The sequence below is a fragment of the Balearica regulorum genome, chromosome 4, assembly GCF_011004875.1.
Source record: "Balearica regulorum gibbericeps isolate bBalReg1 chromosome 4, bBalReg1.pri, whole genome shotgun sequence".
Taxonomy (NCBI): Eukaryota; Metazoa; Chordata; class Aves; order Gruiformes; family Gruidae; genus Balearica; species Balearica regulorum.
This window is the reverse complement of record NC_046187.1, coordinates 5,983,066-6,001,549: the sequence shown is the minus strand read 5'-3', so window position 1 is coordinate 6,001,549 and position 18,484 is coordinate 5,983,066. Positions and strand designations below refer to the sequence as shown.

The 18,484-nt window shown below is 45.4% G+C and overlaps 2 protein-coding genes across 6 annotated transcripts in view; one reads left to right on the top strand and one right to left on the bottom strand.

The window, feature by feature from the left end:
* The window catches only part of EXOSC9 (exosome component 9), a 260,026-nt gene extending 256,593 nt beyond the window's left edge, over window positions 1-3,433 (bottom strand). The window contains exon 1 of the mRNA XM_075751062.1: window positions 3,430-3,433. The gene's annotated coding sequence lies outside the window, so the exon portion shown is untranslated. The remainder of the gene's footprint in view (window positions 1-3,429) is intronic.
* The window catches only part of NDNF (neuron derived neurotrophic factor), a 41,830-nt gene extending 23,785 nt beyond the window's left edge, over window positions 1-18,045 (top strand). For all 5 annotated transcript variants that reach the window (XM_075751054.1, XM_075751053.1, XM_075751055.1 and 2 more), the window contains 3 exons: window positions 13,462-13,650; window positions 14,675-14,799; window positions 15,687-18,045. In XM_075751054.1, coding sequence (XP_075607169.1) covers window positions 13,462-13,650; window positions 14,675-14,799; window positions 15,687-17,080 — 1,708 coding nt within the window. In that variant the 3' untranslated portion in view covers window positions 17,081-18,045. The remainder of the gene's footprint in view (window positions 1-13,461; window positions 13,651-14,674; window positions 14,800-15,686) is intronic.
* Window positions 18,046-18,484: the final 439 nt, after the last annotated feature.

Genomic DNA, 18,484 nt, shown 5'->3' with positions numbered 1-18,484 from the left:
ACAGGATGGGTATTACGTGCCATTTGAGTAATCAGCAAGACGAGTGGTCTGAGCACCCAGCCCTTAGTCCATGACTGCTTCGATAAACAAAAATATACCTGAGTTACCAGAGGGATGCAGGCAAATCCTGCACCAAGCATCTTTCGGTGGGCTGTGTCCCTCCAGGACAGGGGTGAGCACTCTGGTAACTGCAGCATTTTCAGCATTTCTCACAGATTGCTCAAGAGAAGGTGGAGTTGTTTGGGTTTTGTCCTGGATTGGGACTGCTTAGGTTTTAGGATAATTAAATTCAGTAGTTGGAGAGATGTTTGTTGCTTGCATGACAGCTGAGATAAGAAGCAGTGGGTGCTTACTGCGAGCACCTGGAAATCTGAAAAACAAAAGGCAATAATTTATCTTCCCTACTTCATTCCCCACTCTGCGGGTCCGGATATGAGTGCCCCTCCAGCATGACCCTCGCACGCTCACAACGTGACACACCACCGAGGCCGACACTTCCCCTGTGATTTACAGGGGAAAAGCATTGTTCGTCTAATTGAGCGTATTTTTTTTTTTTTTATTTAAGGAAAAGTAACTTTAAAGGGGTTGAAACTTTATTAGGGTGTGAGAAAAATTATGCTTTTCATCTTTCTCACTTTTAACTTGCTCAGTACCAAAATAGAGCAGCGCTAGACCAGCCACTGCTCCTACTGCAAAGGCTGGTGGGGAGGCGGGAGGCACAAGGGGATTGCAGGTTCTTCGCACACGTCTGCAGGGATTATTAAACAGGGTAGATTGTTTTTACAAAGCAACTAGAATATGGTGAAGACACGAGCGCGCGCTCTCTCTCTCTCTTCCTACTTTGTTTAGGTGCAGCAGATTTACTGCTAATTTGTTTATAGTCAAACAGTCTAAACGTGTCTCAGCGTTTTGAAATCCAGAAACCTGATGCAAATTAAGCAGTTTACAGATCGGGATGATGATGGTGCGGGAAAGCCAAGTGTCTCGGAGCTGCCAGCTGGTCTCTGGATGTGAAGGAAAACATCAGTGAGCAGCATTAACGGTTTCTAGTCCCCGTTCTTTCTCTTCCTTTGGCTACTAAATCTGCGTTTAATTCCCTGTGGGCTTTTTCTCCTGGGTAAGCATTACTTACTTGAGTATGATTTGTAGAACTAATAGGATCTTATCCTTATTTGGGGAAGACCCTAGGGGCTCTCTCGAACTGATTTTTCAGTAATGAGATATAATGAATAAAATTCTAATAGTCCTAGGGGGTATTAAAGTTAGAGTTTTGTGGGGAAGATTTAATGTCAGTCAATTAAAACTTTTATAATCCTGTTACAGTAGAATAGTTGAAAAAAATTCATACTATGAAAAATAAGACCCTTTCACATCATGTGAATAAGTCTAACTTAATTTAACATTTGAATTAAGAAGGTATTTTAAAGCAAGAGTACGAGACATCTCTTGCAAGTGTGTGATAGCAGGGTGGCAAGCTCAGGGAAAGAAATGTGCTATGTTAATTTATGGAGTGTTCTAATTCCCAGTCATTTAAGAAAAAGCAGTTGCAAAGTGTTTATAAGAAAATCCAGGCAATTACGGCTTTAACTGGAAAATGCAAAATTCATGTCAGCGAGATATACTTCCAGTAGGTCAAAACATCCTTCTGGTTCAACCTTTTGCTCAGAGCCCCCACCCACCTCCAGCCCAAACCTCTTGGTCTTGCTGAAATGCGAGCACCAACGAGCAGACACTTTTTGGAATTTACAACTTTTTGGTTTTTACCATGCAACATTAATGGTGATGTTGAAATGACATTTTGTCCTTTAGCAGTAACTTTCATCCAAGCATCTCGCAGCCATTTCCAGTCACTAGTGAAGGGACACCCCAGAAAGCAGCACTGGGTCCCACGCCACAGCTCTCACCACGTCTTTCCAATTTAGGAAAGGAAATTCCCTTGGCATGCATTTCAGCCATCTCTGAAGACAGAAATTCCCTTCTTTCTTTTCCCTTCTTTTCCCTTCTTTTCCCTTCTTTTCCCTTCTTTTCCCTTCTTTTCCCTTCTTTTCCCTTCTTTTCCCTTCTTTTCCCTTCTTTTCCCTTCTTTTCCCTTCTTTTCCCTTCTTTTCCCTTCTTTTCCCTTCTTTTCCCTTCTTTTCCCTTCTTTTCCCTTCTTTTCCCTTCTTTTCCCTAAGGCTGTGTGGTTACCATAAGAAGGCCTGAAGGTTTTGGGGTTGGTTGAATGTTCGCTCACCCATGACAGTCTGATGTATCCGCCCCTACGTGTTCCTTCCGCTTTTGGTCACAGTAACTAGATAAAGGACTAACCTTTCACCTGCCAGTCTGGACAAATAAACACTGGCCCAGCAGTAGAGTGGAGCTGAAACCATCCCTTTCAATAATCTGATTTTTGAGATCCCATATCACAGCTCTGCAGTTGACCTTAGCAGGTTTGAAATTCTTGCGGCACGTCCCTTCATAGCGCCCATCTTTTTGCACTTGGGAAAGACTTTTTGGCTTGGTCATATAAAAGTCCACTGCTTAGAAAACCCAAAAAGTGTAAGAAAGCCACCCTGAAGACTGGCAGCTCCCAAACGTGCTCCTATCCTGCTTTGGTACGATGGCCTGGTGGCTGGCGAGCTGTGGTTGGACTTGTGGTGTCTTGTAACCTCTTCAGATGGATGCATGTGTCAGCTCTGACGGTAGGCCCACCTGTGGCAGCAGTCTCCGTGGCTGTGCTTTACCATCTCTCTGGGCAAGTACCGTTTTGTCCTTTGGAGGCGAATCCTTTCTGCATTTCATGGCTTCTCAGCCCCAAGGGTCCCCACTCCCTGATGAACAACTGACGCACTCGCTGCTGTCATTTGTCCCAGCGGGTAGCGGGAGGATTAGGAAATGGGGCCATCGCTCTGGGCAGGATGAATCTCCCCCACCTCACCAGGCAACGGGCAGGCTGTTGAGGGAAGGAGAAGTTTGGATTTTCTTTGGAGGCGGTGGGAAGTGGCAGGCACCATGGCGGGGGTGATTGCAGGTAGCTGTGTTGAGAAATTCAGAGCAGCTAATGTCTTTCACTAACAATTTTCGCTAATTTACTGAGTTGCCCTCTATAGGAATTCGTGTCTTTTTTTTAAAACGGGATGCTAAGGAAATAAATACTGGTAGGCAGAATTTAGCCAGCATAAGCACTTCTGCTTTTTCTCATCCCTACCCATGTAGTGAATAGAAGTGAGCGTGCGAAAGAGGCAATTTTCTGAATAACACACAGGGGAAGTGATGAGGCTGATCGTCCTCCCTGTGATGAGGTTCACGTGCAATGGGCCACCCTGTGCTCTCAGCCACCACAGCCTCTGAGGAAGTCACCAGAGCTAATGGTGTGACTAAGAAATTGTGCGTGCTGCTTTCTAGAGACGGTGCGGGACGATAGCCACGCAGGGTCTTGGGAAGTCTTTGCTGCTGTAAGTGTGGCTGAGGTCTGCCAGCTCTAATGCTGAACGCACTGGTAGAAATATGTAAATATCAATATCTTTAGCACTACATTTGATAGTTTCCATTTTCAAACACTTCACAAATGTTTACATATTTTCAGCACCCCTTTTCCAACTAGGGAAAATTAGACACAACATCTGTGAATTACCGTGATACGTACCAAATCATTATGAGAGAGCACCTTAAGGGTCCATTAAGGACTTGTAGGGCCTAAGCTTTTCTTTACATGCCTTTAAAGCTGAAGGCAGATAATACTAAAACTGAATCCGATTTTGGAAGTAAGTTCACTCAGAAAAATTTGGATTCTGATGATAAAGAAATGGAAATTTTGAGGGATCACCTATCAGCATTACATGTATTACTGTGGTCGTAAGTAATAAGGGCTAGACTCTCAATTCAGTAGAAAACATCATAGTTTCTTTGGAGTCAGCTGCGGATCTGGATTACGTGATTCAGGTGTAACTAAAAGCAACACAGGGATAAGATTGAAAAAGTATAGGAAAGAACAGAATAAAATAGAATAAAATAGGAATAACTTTCCCCCCCCATTCATATAAATCGTATTTTCTCCTTGTCCCATATCTAGTTAACTACGTGTTCCTGGATTGAAAAACCCTAGAATCCAACCTTACAGTTGCATTTGGTGGCAGCTGCCTGCTGCGGTTTCCATGTGAGTGCCCGTTGCCGTGTCTTTGCTCCGAGATACCCACCGCCCCTGCAAACCGCTGCAGCACAGGGATGCAGTCGCTTCCCCAGGGGTCAGAGAATCGCCTCTTGGGCATGGGCACTGTAACGGGGGTTGTTACCGGAGCTGCTGTCCTGCTGCACTCTTCCAGCTGCCAGAGGGCTTTCTGGAGAGCTGCCGCTGTTACTCTCTGTGCTATTGCGGGCACTACTGGTTAGCCTGGAAGCACTGAGAAACCCTAGGCAGTAAAAAGGAAAATATAGTAAAAATGCAAATGAGAATTTCTGAGTAGTTGTTGCAGGAAAACTGTGTGTGTAGAGGTAGGGAAGCGGGCATGAATACTAACGTACTTGGGCTGGCTGTGGTTTGTAATCCTATGTACGTGTGTAGTGGTGTTCCTGACGCTGAAGAAAACTGTCTGATGGAAGCTGAGGGAATAGGTCTCTGTGTGCTTAAAAGGGTTTCAAAGTAGTCAGCAATTTTCCCTGTTTTAATTGTCTACCAAAAAGTAGAAGGGAAGCGGCGTATAAGCAATTCCAGTGTGCTCACGGCACAGCTTTCCACAAAACATGTGCGCTCTGGTTGTTGCTGGAGGGGCCAGAGGCTCCTGCCCTGCAAGTTGCGCCCGTGACCCACAGCCCCTTGCCTGTCGCTGCCTCTCGCGCAGCTCCCTGCCCTGCATGAGCCCCTGATTTCTCTCGCCTTTAACAAACACCTTGTTGGCCGCGGGCAGCTGCCAGGCAAGGGGTATTCCCCAGGCCCTAGGAACAGCTCAAGCAACTTTAACTCCTGCGGTAGTTAATGCAGTTAATGACTTTGGGTTTATGTTTTAGCGTTTTTTGACCTCCAGCCGTAAGCCCTGGCGGTTTGAGGGTGCGATGGCAGGACGCACGGACCACAGTTCTGCTCCTGTTCTTTATCATACCCTGACACTTCAGTCATCCCTGTCCCTCATGGGTTTTGGCAAGGGCACTTGCTCATAATGTCATTCAGAAGTCTTCCAGAGAAACAGTGGGAAACTCCGTACCAAATACCAACATGCTTGTGTTGGTTGTAATTTGTAATTGTTCGTATGTGTTCCTCGCCGCTAATCCCCTTGCTGAAATTCATTATGGAGAGACAGTAACATGCACTCAGAGAGCTGTGCTGAAGGCAGAATGACTTGGCCGAGGAAAGTAGCTATTGTTTTATGATTAAAGGAAGGGATTATATTGGGATTTCCTTGAACAAGGAAAGTCGCTGCCCCACTTTTATTGCTTGTAACAAGGGGATAATAATTACTCTCTGTTATAAAACACCTCCAGATCTTGTGATGAAAGATTTGTGGTAGAGCTGCATGGCATTCAGGGTTGCTTATCTTAAATGGCCTGGAGTTGTGCAAACTCAGATTTCTCTGCCTTATTTCTCCTACTGGGACGCAACCTCTGCTAAGACTATGGAAGAAATTCCCCTTCTCTGAGTTGGGCGTCTGACATGAAATTTTCCTCTGGAAGAGCTGGTACCAGTCACCTGTCCCGTGACATTTGCCCTCTCCAGGAGCGACGTCCAGCTGCCTGGGGATTTTGTACAGGCTTGGGAGGATGAGCAGGTACAATAGTAAGGACACAGGCCAGCCTGTGCCAGAGCGGCCAAGGGAAGCGGAGGTCAGCACGGGGGGCCAGCTGCCAGCTGGCTGCCACCCAGTGCTCCAACACATCCCTTCTTCCCATGCCACTGCCATCCCATCGCAAGCAGAGGTATGAGAGAACAACTGAGCATTGTAACAGAGGTCGCTGGGGACTCACTGTTTGTTTGGGTTTGACGCTCGCTGCTGAGTCGCATGGGTCGGGATGACTGTGAAGGAGAGAAGCGCTGGTATGTGGTCTCTGATTGAAAAAAGAAAAACTACGAGGCATTTCCTCAAGTGTCCCAAATGGCATCTCCTGGCTCAGCTAGTTTTTTGAAGCATCCAGCTACCACCAGCTCCAGGATGGAGATTTTGATGTAATCAGAGTTGAATCTGTTTCCACTAAAAGTGGAAAAATAAATAAGGCTCGGTCTAGAAACAAAATAGTCCATGTAAAATTTGATTTTTGATACCGTATCTCCCTGAGTATGTTTGCTTTTCAACATGTCTAATTTGAGACAGCTCTGCATTTCACAATGTTACCCCTTTGGAGTTAACCTCTCCCCTAAGTTGTAGTTTGTTGCCACTGTTGTTCATTAAGATTTGGTGGAAATGTACCCTTATTTCTTCATACCTTCTTATTTTTATGTAGTTGGATTTTTTCCCCATGCTGCTGTGATTTGCTTTGCTAAAACAGTTCGCCCAGCAAAGGAAAATCGCAGGTTGAATTGGAATTGCACGAGGCGGTTGGTTAATCCACAGATTATTGACACGGCAGACCCTAAATGCTTCAAAGGCACCATTATAGTCCATCGTGTCCATGTGTACTTAGGGAGCTTTAATCCACGGATTACAGGTCCATAAATGCTCCTGCCCTCCCAGTTACAGCCGGTCCTGCCAACAGGAGCTGCCATGTCAAACTGGCCGCAGAGCTACACAAAAATATTCCTCTTTAAAATCCACGGAGACAGCAATACAGCCCTGTGTCCCTGTCGGGGCTGCGTTCCTTGTCCCCTGCTGCTCCGTAGGGACGAGCTTTGGGCTGGTGCACATCTCTGGCGGAGGGGCTGGCTACAGCTGCGCTGGCCAAGCTTCTGGCCAGGCTCCCACAGCCCTGCGTGGTCCGTTCTTTTCCCCAGGCATGAAGCAGGACCAGACAACAAGTTTTCAAAAGCGCTATTTTTTTTGGGTTTTTGTTTTTTGTTTTGTTTGTTTTTTTAAAAAAAAACAAACTCAAATGAAAAGCATACCAAATGTTTTCCAGATCTTTTAGGGACTAGTAAGTATTAAATGGCAGGCCTTCACTTTTCCCCTCTGGTCTCCCCCTAAACAAACAAACCGAGCAGCTCCCAGTAAATACTTAAAATGTCAAAGGCATTATTTTTCCTTGTTTGCACATTAAAAATAACTAATCATATTACAATTGAAATTGGTAGGCGCTTTTAAACTCCTCTGTTGCTGAGGTGATAACTCTGTATGCTGAGGTGCATATATTTGTGTTATATATCTCTGGAAATGAAGTGTATAATGGGAAAGCTCACAGTCTCTTTACTTGCAGTGTTGCTGTAATAAGTCAAAGAAGTCACATAGTGCCCTTTTATTTCCAAAGCTGGACTTAAATCACGTCAATAAATCTACAGACTTATTATGAGATGTAAAACGGGTAATGTAAACAACTAAAAACACACCCCCCACACCAGAGTTTAAAAATAGGATGGAAGGAGGAAAAAAAGTTAACCATCCATACAATAAAAAGAGAAGTGCAACACAAAAGCACTGTGGCAGGCAGTGCCTTGAAATTATTCTCACTAAATTACAGTCATGCACTTTCCACTCTCAGTAATTAAACATTAGAGTTTATTTATTCCAGATGCGTTTGCTTCAAGTAAACCCAGATCATCTTTGTTGTTGTTGTTGTTATTGTAAATCCTTTACAGGTCTCTGTGACCTGCAGACAGTTGAGAAGTAAAGCAAATGATTTCCATAGATCAAGGCACTTCAAGATGACTCGTGAATAGTACTGGCATCGCACACAGTAAATCTGATACTCTTGCGCCCTTTTTATGGAGCATAGGTAAATGCGGTGACATTGAGCCTTTCTGCGAGTGCGCGTGTCTGTGTGTGAAATAAGCACCCAGTGAAGTCCAAACGGGAGCACACAACTGCTTTGATCCCAAACGGTGAAACAAAATGGATTCTTGGCTTGCTGGGTGGGATTTCTGTGACAGGATGTAAGCAGGGAGCCTCTGAAACCTCGTGGGGTACACCCTGCACAACTGCTATATTTTGCTGGGAAAAAATGGCTTACTTAGGGCAGAAAGAAAATACTATAGGCTTAATCAGCGAAATCAAAAATGGGGTCATTTTATCTGCCCCTAAGGCTGCCCGTTTCTCGCTTTGGTTGAGGATGCTCCCACCCCACTGATCCCACAGCCTGTGGGAAGAGCCTGCAAGGTGCTGCTGCAGCTCCGGCTAATTTGGCCCCCAACTCGGAACCTAAACCAGTTGCAAATCCCATTGTCCTCAGCATTTCTGCTTATAATTGCAGTTTACCTTGATATTTGCAGGCCTTTCATATAGATGAAGTTCGTTATGCAAAGGTCTTAAAGGCTGGACAGAGGGCTTGCGTACGCGGGATGTTGGAAAGGTCAGGTGAGGCTCATTGCCCAAGTGTAAATCATTCAGAAGATAGCAATGAATTGTAATCATCATAAAATCTATGATCCGATTTAAAGGTAATTTTCATGTGTGTGCTCATAGTTCAAAGTTATAAACCAGCCAGACTGCTGTTTTTGTTTGTTTATACTTTCTGAAGGAAAAAACCAAACCTCTGGTAAGGTGGTAGATTTTAAGGTCTAATTATTTATATCCCACTCCAAATGTACAGCATGCATTTTTGATTTCTTGATCTATTTCGATAAATACATATAGGTTCATTAAATAAACCTCTTCCAAAGCGTGGTTGTTGCTACCAGTGTGTCTGCAGAGGAGCAGTACAACCCAGGAGCTGCTCACCTGGGGACAGGGCTGCCACCTTCCAGGTTAAAATAAAAAGAAACCCCGGCTACCTGGCAGGACCACTGCTGCCCCTGCATCGCTCAGCCTGCCTGGGCTTGGTGGCCCTGCAGCCAGCTGGAAGGCAGGCTGGGAGCAGCCCTTCCTGGGAGGAGATGGGCACCCCCTGGATGGTCCCTGCTGACAGCCTGGCTCCCTGAAGTGGGTCAGTCTGCAGCGGGGAAAGAGAGGAGGGCGTGGGGGGAAAAGAGAAAAAGAAGAAAAAAGAACACTTCCCCCCCCCCGCTTTCTTTTGGAAATGAAATAACATACAAGCAAGTCATTTTCTCAAGGGCGTTTTTCAGTGTTGCACTTGTTGCTGGCCTAGAGCTGCTGGTGTCTGCACGTGCCACCCTGGTCCCTCCAAGCTGTGGCAGGTTTTTACCTTTCATTTCATGCTGTGCTCGTGGTTGTCGCGTGGGATCTCTCTCTCCTCTAGCGAAGGTCGGCATCCTGGCGCAGCCGGGCTGGCGAGTGATCCCTTTGCTCTGTGACCTCCTGGGGACCAGGGGTGCCAGCTTTGTCCCTTACCACCGCCGGGTTAGAGAGAGTTCGGGGAAAAAGCGAGAGGTAAAGACGGGCCGTTAGAGGGCACTTTTGCAGTCCTGGAGAAGGAAAACGGTGCTTATTATTTCACTTAGGACTGTTTATTTTGGCGCGCTCTTAAATTCAGTGATAAACAGCAGGCAAATCCCTCCAGTCAGCAGGAATATATCAATAAAATATTGACTCAGAGTTTAAAAGAAAAGAAAACAAGACAAAGTTGTAGAAAAGGGAATAAAAGGCATTTAGGAGGTGGCACAGTCTGGAGAATAAAAAATCACACAACATATTTCACGTAATTTGTATGGCTTTACAGTGCAGCACTTAGGCCTCAGCTTGTACCTGGCTTCTAGAAATGAAATCAGCTCAGAGCACGGCACACCGAGACAAGAAAATTGTTTGTTGGAAGTTTCCGAGGGCTGGGCGGGAGACCACAAATTCACGTGCTCGTATCTAGCAAGTGCATTTTCTGAGGGACTCTGTCAAAGTCGCAGCCCAGCAGTGAACTTGCCCAGAAAGATACGTGGGACGCATAAATTATTTTTTTGCTTTCCCCTTGATGTTTTGTGTGCGTAAACTATAGAGGATTTAGTTTAAAACTCTGCCAAATTATAATGAGTGCACTACAAAAAATAAAATCTGTTTATTAACTGGTGTGAAAGTGTGGTATAACACTGACAGCATGGTTTCCAAAAACTGTGAGTGCGTTTTGGATGCCTCTTTGCTGTTGAAGTGTTCCACTTTTGGAAGTGTTTTGCATGAAAACAGCCCGTTTTAGAGCCTCTGAGGTTGGATACGTGAAAATGAAACTCCAAAATCCTATTTGCTTGTAAAGGAACAAAAATTAGAAAACTTTTCTTTGTCAGTAACAGTTGACATCTTTGCAAGCTATTTCGTGTATGAGGTGGGCCCGTGCTGCCTGTCCAGGCTGGGCAGGGATCACAGAACTAACCTGAACACGTCTTTTGTAGTTACTTAACCCAAAATGCTTGTACAATTCGATAAAGAAATCAGAGACAAATCTGTACCTTGTTGCTACACCACAGATGTTAACGGGAACAGAACTGCTGTCTACAGGAGGTTTTTAAGTGAATTAGCTAGTGAAATTATTTAAGAAGTGAAGCTTAGTCTGGGTAGTCCTATAATCAAAAGTCGTTTATTTTAATACAGGCTACATTGCACTGGAACTGACTATGGGAATATATAAGATTGCAGTTTCTAGGGGTTCATGTGGAGGACGCTGTCTGCAGAAAGCGTCAGAGTTTCTTACCTAACCAAATAATCTGCTGTAACTCTTGTGATTAAGTTGGAAAGAATTTCTTCCCTGTTGGCCAACGATAATACTTGAAAAATCAATAAACAGCGTGTTAGAGCTCACGAAACTCATCCTGCTTTGTGTGAGAGGAGATTTCTGCTGACTACGGTGACTCAAGTCAGCAAGTATTTTGACTTGCAATCTTTGCTCCAAAAGGTCAAATGTCATTAACTTTGCTGATAAGTATCAACACTTCAGTCTGAATTCGAGGAAATATGTCTGTTGTCATCAAAAGTTAAGTCAGGACCTGGTTGGGATAAATTTTGACAAATGCTGGGAAAGCTAAATCAGGATTTAACTGTAAGTAGCAATTGCATGTCTTGGGTAAAGCCCTTTACTCCTTTCCCTTCCGTATGGCAGAGTACTGCACTAACCTGTTATTAAAACATCCCAAACAATACTGAAGCGCAGAATTTGAGACCGGTGAGTGCCGGAGATGGAGTGTTACGAGCCCTGCAAACAGGGAACTGCGGCCGTGCGTCGCCGTCGCCAGGTTATCGCTGTATAAATAAAGGCGTAGCCTTCTCCAACTGCACAATAACTATTAGCAGCCTTGGCACAGGCTCCCTGCAAGACAGCAGGGCCATCGACTGGCAAGCCCACCGCAGGGCTCGCTGGCACGCTTGCCGCTCGCTCGCAGGGGGCATGGGGCTCCTCCACAGTCTCGGTGCCCACCCTGGGACATGACCACGGGGCAAACTCTGCCAGGTGAACCTCAAGCATTCACTTTGATCTTTCCTGTGGTTTTCCACTCAGGAAGGGGAGGATCTGACTGCAAATACAGGAATATGCAGCGGTCCAGGGAGGGAGAAAGCTGAGGAAGGCATAGCAGCCCTTGGCGTGAGGGAAGGCACGAGGGAAAGGAGACGCAGATAGAATTGCGTCCTGGTGAGGGAGTTTTCAGTACGCGTCGCTTGTGGCTTACGGTTAATTCAGGGTTTGCTACGTGTTTTCTCTTCCCTTTTGCATCACCAGTTTCAGTGGGAAAATAGCAAGATGAAGGACAAGGACCGAGCTGGACAGCATGAGTGGGAGAAAACAGTTGAAAGTGGGGTGGGAATGAGCTGAGGTAATGGGGCCAGAGACAGAGGAGAGGAGGGGCTGAGCGGGGGGACCTGCGCTGTTGGTGGAAGAAGCAATTAAATAACAATGATGTTAGTGGCAGAGGAAGCAATATGAGGGCAAAAATAGCCTTCCGCAGGCCTTGCTGGTGTCAGATCTGCTGTCCTGCACATAGACAGCTGTGATTAGCCGTACTGGGAGCAAGACAGACTGCAGGACAGGCAGATGCCGCAGCCTCCTCTCTGTGCACGGTGGATGGGGAGCTAAAGGCAGCAAGGACCGGGGATTTGGGGGATTTTGTTAGGAGGTTGGGGGTAAAAAGAGGACAAGACCTCGTGCTGCCTGCTGCAAATTCCCACGTTCGGGATGCTGGCGTGTGCGAGCTGCAGCAGGGACATGGTGATGACAAGAGGGGTAGAGGCTGGCAGGCTGCTGGCCACTGGCCTCTAGCAGGAAGGGGCACGCAGGGATTTTGGGGCTGCTGGGGAGTGGGTCTTGCTGAAAACTCCCAAAGGGCTAAAGGGGGGTGGGCTGGGGCGAGGAGGAGGGTTTTATTATGGCTTAGACTGCATGATGCCACTTCTCAAAGAGCTTTATATTTACATATTTACATTTAAATTTTTGCATAAAATATTAGAGAAAAGTCAAGCTGAGGGAAGAAAACCCAACAATCTCAACAGCAGATTTGATCTTAAAGGTAAAGAGTTTGTTATAAAGCCGTAGTCAACTTACAGTGCAGTACAGGGAGCACTGCACGACCGCACATTCACCCAAGTAACAAGAAGCTAAAACTGTTCCTGCCAGCTCAGCTTTTTATTATGCTTCTCCCCAAAGCCAGTGACTAACACAGTTTAGGTAATGGCCTAAACTTCTTTTTTCTCATTTTAAAAAATGTTATCATTTAGCAATTTAAGCTCACTATCCTCATACCAGAAATGGGCTTTGTTTCCCCCCTACCACCCCTCCCATACCAGAGCCATTACACATGAGATCATCTACTGTACTGAAAAGAGATTTCCAGCCTGTCCCACTGTATATGTTAGGGTAGTCATTACTGACCTAGTTGTAGACATAATAATGAAAGGCTGAGATTATGAATTATTATGCCTAATTTGTAAGGGATTCTCTGCTTTTGTGTTTTGCAATTCCCATCAGGCTTGAGGATTAAGCCCTGCTGAATTGCATGCTAGTACCAATGTGCTTTGAATGCGTGTGGGTTTATATCACGTGTTTGCCTAATTCACTATTTTTATAAAGGACAATTTCACTGGAAATATTTACTTTTCAAAGGATTGTTGGAAGCCCAACCAAAATCTCCTAAGGAAAGCAAAGCTGATGTACCCTCCATCTGCCCTGTGTTCGCTCTAGCTCCCATATCCAGCGAGCTATTTTTGCTACGGCAAATCGTAGCTCTACTGAAGTACGTGGAAGGCTTTTGCTCTTTTTTAATGAGAGGGAGAGATACCAGTTTGCAACTAGTGCATGGGCTTGCTTTCAATTACAGTTCAAGATGGAAAAATCTTATTTACATACTTTATCCAAGCGCTGTGACGATGCGAGCTTAGTCCTTGCAATATGTATTCCTAGCGCTTGTACAGCAGTGCAATGAAGGTGCCAGCAAAACATAAAGTGCGTGCAGCGTTGCTATAGGTGTGCCCGCGTTCCGGCAGTACATCAGCTCCCAAGAGCCAAGCAGCCCTCCTCAGGTGGGACTCCCTGTCGTTGCTGTAGGATGCTCCTGCTGCGCTGCCCGCTCCTGCTGCTGCTGCTGCCGCTCAGCTCCAGGCCCCAGAAGTTACCTACCAGAGATGAGGAGCTCTTCCAAATGCAGATCCGGGACAAAGCATTTTTTCATGATTCGTCTGTCATCCCAGATGGAGCCGAAATTAGCAGCTACCTCTTCCGAGACACCCCTAAAAGGTATTTCTACCTAGTTCAAGTGAGGAAGTTGTACTTTGAAGACAGTAGCTTTATTTGCTGAGTGTTTTGAAATAAAAATTGGATCCAAACCAGAAAAATACAAATGCCAGTGTTCTGTCTTGTGAAGTAAATAACTATCCAAGTTTCCATCCCAATCTGGCCTCTCTGGCTGAGGGTCTATCCAATTTATTTGATTTCTGGGACAAGCCCAGAGCTCCCACAGACCGCAGAAGTTCCCTGAAGTGGGGCCACTGACCGTGTCTGGAGGCAAAGGGAGCGGGAAGGAAATTACGAACTACAGGCTTACCCACCACACTTGTCTCTCTTCATTATTTCATATTGGGCTTTAAAGAAGCAGCGTAAGCCGGTCTGGTCTGAACTCCCCCCTTCCCAACCTTGACCCTGTGGGTTAGTAAATACTGAGGTTAGACTGGGGAAGAACCTGAGGCTCCAAAGAGTTCAGGGAAGACCAGCATTGCCACCTTCCTCCTCATATCACACACACCTCCTTAAGCCTGGACCTGTGAGAAACATTTTACTGTAAATGACATGTAGTGCTTGGGGGCATGTGGGAGGACAGCTGAAGGTATCTATATGTGCTTCTAGGGTCCTTACCTGGTCACACCATAAAATGTGTGTCCTGTTTGGAAAAGCATATCTCTAAATTCCAGGAAAGATCCTGTTTCCCTCATTTACACCTTTGTAACCATTTATACTGTGTAGAGTTAGTGCAGAGGTAAAAAGTGAAGCTGATGGAGGGGAGGGCAGGAGGCCAGAGCCCCTCTGCCATGTCCAGGGAAGCAAAGTGTGAACTCTGCAGCACAGTGTTAGTGGGGGGACTCCCCTCAGCTCCTTAGCTCTTGCCCACTCCCCTTTCCATATTCCTTCTGCACACGCTTGCCTGTAATTAACACTTTTGTCTCTGCTGCCCCACCAAGATCAACGTTGATCATGTCAAGTCAGTCCCTGTCGGTTGGCTGGCATCAGGATTTATTTACGTACGGGTCTGTTAACCTTCCCCTAGGTATTTCTTTGTGGTTGAAGAGGACAACACTCCCTTAGCAGTGACAGTGACACCATGCGATGCCCCTCTGGAGTGGAAACTGAGTGTGCAGGAGCTCCCAGAGGAAGCCAGTGGAGAAGGTTCAGGTAACAAATGAACGATGACTTCCCTTGCGCCTCAGAGATCTACTTTTCTCCTGGATTCGAAGCCCCTCAGATCAGTCTCGGTGTGATGCTGAGTCTTGCAGCAGGCCCATCTTTATGATCTCCTGCTGTTTGGATCTTCAGCCCCAGTCCTGCTCTTGTGCAGGAAACTGGCAGCAGAGCTGTAAAAAAGTAAAAGCTGAGGTTATAGTTACAGAGTGCACTGCATGCTGCCACAACAAACTGCGCTTGCCCAGAGTAACTCGGCTTCACAGGGGCTTTGCTGTGAGCTGCGTACACAAGGTGAGAACTGGACAGACAGGGCTGGCATTGCAGCAGGGCTGAGCTCACCCCTTCGAGGGGAGTCGTCTGTAGCCACAGGGTTTATTTGCAGATAAACATATAACTGCTACTGAGGAGGGAAAAGGTCTCTGGCTTCCAGAGCCTCTCATACAAGTGGTAAATGTCATACACATCACATTGTATTGTATACATACCTTTGGCCCCCACCGTATTCAGGCAGTAAGTTTCAGTGTGACTCAGAGGGCCAAAGGTAAGGGCCCAAGCCCAGAAACAGGCAGCGGAGTCAGTCCCCCCAGAGCGGTATGGCATCTCCAAGTTGGGTGCCCAAAGTAGTCTAGTAGAGGGCATTAGCTACCTTCAGGAGACTCCGCTAATACTGGTCAGGTGCAATTTCTTTTGCGTTTGGTTTTAACCTGAGTGCCAAACCAGTTTCCCTCTCTGATTTGACAGAAGTATCTTCCTCAGAAGATAAAACTCCTTTTTTTTGTCTCACTTTTGTATTTAACGTAGAAGTGTCTGTTAGAGTTTTATTGTCTTGTATTCGCAGATTGTGTCTGTACAAATGTTTTTCTTTGCTTATAATCTAGGTGAACCAGAACCTCTTGAGCAACAGAAACAGCAGATTACTAACGAGGAAGGCACAGAGCTGTTCTCTTACAAAGGCAATGATGTTGAGTACTTTGTGTCCTCCAGTTCCCCATCTGGTTTGTACCAACTAGATCTGCTGTCGACAGAGAAAGATACACATTTTAAAGTGTATGCAACCACTACTCCAGAATCGGACCAACCTTATCCTGAATTACCTTACGATCCCAGAATCGATGTCACTTCTCTGGGACGTACAACAGTGACGCTGGCATGGAAACCAAGTCCCACCGCCTCCTTACTGAAACAGCCAATTCAGTATTGCATAGTCATCAATAAAGAACACAATTTCAAAAGCCTCTGCGCTGTTGAAGCCAGGCTCAGTTCTGATGATGCCTTCATGATGGCTCCAAAACCAGGTCTGGATTTCAGTCCGTTTGACTTTGCCCATTTTGGCTTTCCCCCAGACAACAACTCTGGCAAAGAACGTGGTTTCCTAAAATCATCATCTAAGTTTGGGCGTCAAACATCTTCAAAGCCGAGAGTTGACCTGCATAAAGTTTGCATCGGGAACAAGAACATCTTCACAGTGTCAGACCTGAAGCCTGATACGCAGTACTACTTTGACATGTTTGCAGTAAATACCAACACTAACATGAGCACCGCATACGTTGGCACCTTTGCCAGAACGAAGGAGGAGGCCAAACAGAAAACAGTCGAACTGAAGGACGGCAAAGTTACAGATGTATTCATCAAGAGAAAGGGAGCCAAATTTCTACGTTTTGCTCCCGTTTCATCTCACCAAAAAGTCACCTTCTCTGTTCATTCATGCCTGGATGCTGTTCAGATCCAAGTTAGAAGAGATGGAAAACTTCTCTTGTCTCAAAACGTGGAGGGTGTGCGGCAGTTCCAGCTTCGGGGAAAAGCAAAAGCTAAATATCTCATTAGGCTGAAAGGAAGCAAAAAAGGTGCTTCTATGCTAAAGATCCTGGCTACAACAAGGCCTAACAAGCAGTCATTTCCTTCTCTTCCTGAAGATACGCGAATCAAAGCCTTTGACAAACTCCGCACATGTTCTTCGGTCACAGTGGCCTGGCTGGGCACGCAGGAGAGAAACAAATTCTGCATCTACAAAAGGGAAGTGGATGACAATTACAACGAAGAGCAGAAGAAAAGAGAGCAGAACCAGTGCTTGGGTCCAGATACAAGGAAGAAATCGGAAAAGGTTCTCTGTAAATACTTCCACAGCCAGAACATCCAGAAAGCAGTGACCACAGAGACAATCAGAGGCCTGCAGCCTGGCAAGTCCTACCTGCTGGACGTTTATGTGATAGGGCACGGCGGGCACTCTGTGAAGTATCAGAGCAAACTGGTGAAAACGAGGAAGTTCTGTTAGTGCCCCTGTACATAGAAATATATGGAACTCCAGTCTGAACATTATCCTACTTCCAAGTATATGGATTGACTACTTGCACAGCTGAGAAGTTGTGACCTGTATTTGTACTGTGTAGAAAAGATATCAACCTGTATATTTATGTTTACATAAGTAATTGTTTGGAGGAACTGAGGCTGGTGCTCTCTGGTAGCATCTGGCAATGGTATTATCATGTGTCCGGTGACCCACATGTGATGCTCAGTAGATGTCCAAGGTAGCAGGAAACCTCAAAGGAACTGGCACTCCTTTGCTTCCATATTGCATGAACTGCTTCTAAATTATTTTATACTTAAAAGGCTGAGATACATCGTTTGTCTACCTTGTTATTCACACACAAAACTCACAGACATACACCCTTTCTCTCAGTGTAGATGGTAGGGTTTCTGTAAATTATTTTATAGAGTCTTGTTTTAAATGTTTATGTTTCTATGATTGTAAACTATTAAAATCTCTCCCCAATAAAATACAGATCTAAACTAAGTATTAACTGGGCTGCACATGAAACAGTTTCATTGCTAATGTAAATTCTTACCTAGTTGATTTTCATGTTTAAATACTGTATGTATTTCATGTACAAAGTTGCCATAACGTTATATTCCTGTACATAAAATTTAAAATATTAATTATATATTGTTTCTTTTTTCTTGACATTCTAAGGGGGCAAAGAGACTTGAGGACAGAAGGGGGATGCTGAACCTTGAACCGAATTCAGCTAGGACATGCCTCTCTCTTGTTGTTCATCTTCTTGGGCAAGGTGACCAAAGGTGTTATTGAGTCAGGTGAAATCTGCAAGGGAGCGCAGACCATTGAAGGAGGGGTATTTGTGGCACACTCTGGGTCTACAGTGATCCACGCACTAAAGGAACAGCACAGCACGAAGGAGCTTCACTTGTCCTGGGTGAGAATGGATCCCGTTTCATTGTGGTTGCAAGTGCCGCCAGTGCTTTGCAAGGAGTTTGCAGTCTGAGTTAGAGAGACCATACAAGTCAAGCAAATGACACACCAGAGAACCAGCTGTTATTTTTTGTTAGATTAGCACTGAAAACATTTGCTTTCTGGATGCTGCTGGTTTTGACCGCAGTAATAATAGTTGAGAGGATTATTTTTTTCCATTGACAAAAATGGTAGTGCTAAGGAAAAAATGTGTACTTTCATTTGAATTGCAGTTATTTGCATTGTGTAGATTTCTTATAAATATTAAATGTCTGGATCTCATCTTTTCTAAATTTTCTTACTTGTTTTTTCACATGTCACCTTCATTGACTCAAAAACTAGTGTAGAGCTGCTTCATGGAAAACACACTTCTGAGAAGCAACTAGACCAGCCAGCCCATTTCAAGCGGCCAAGAGCAGGATGCATACTGCC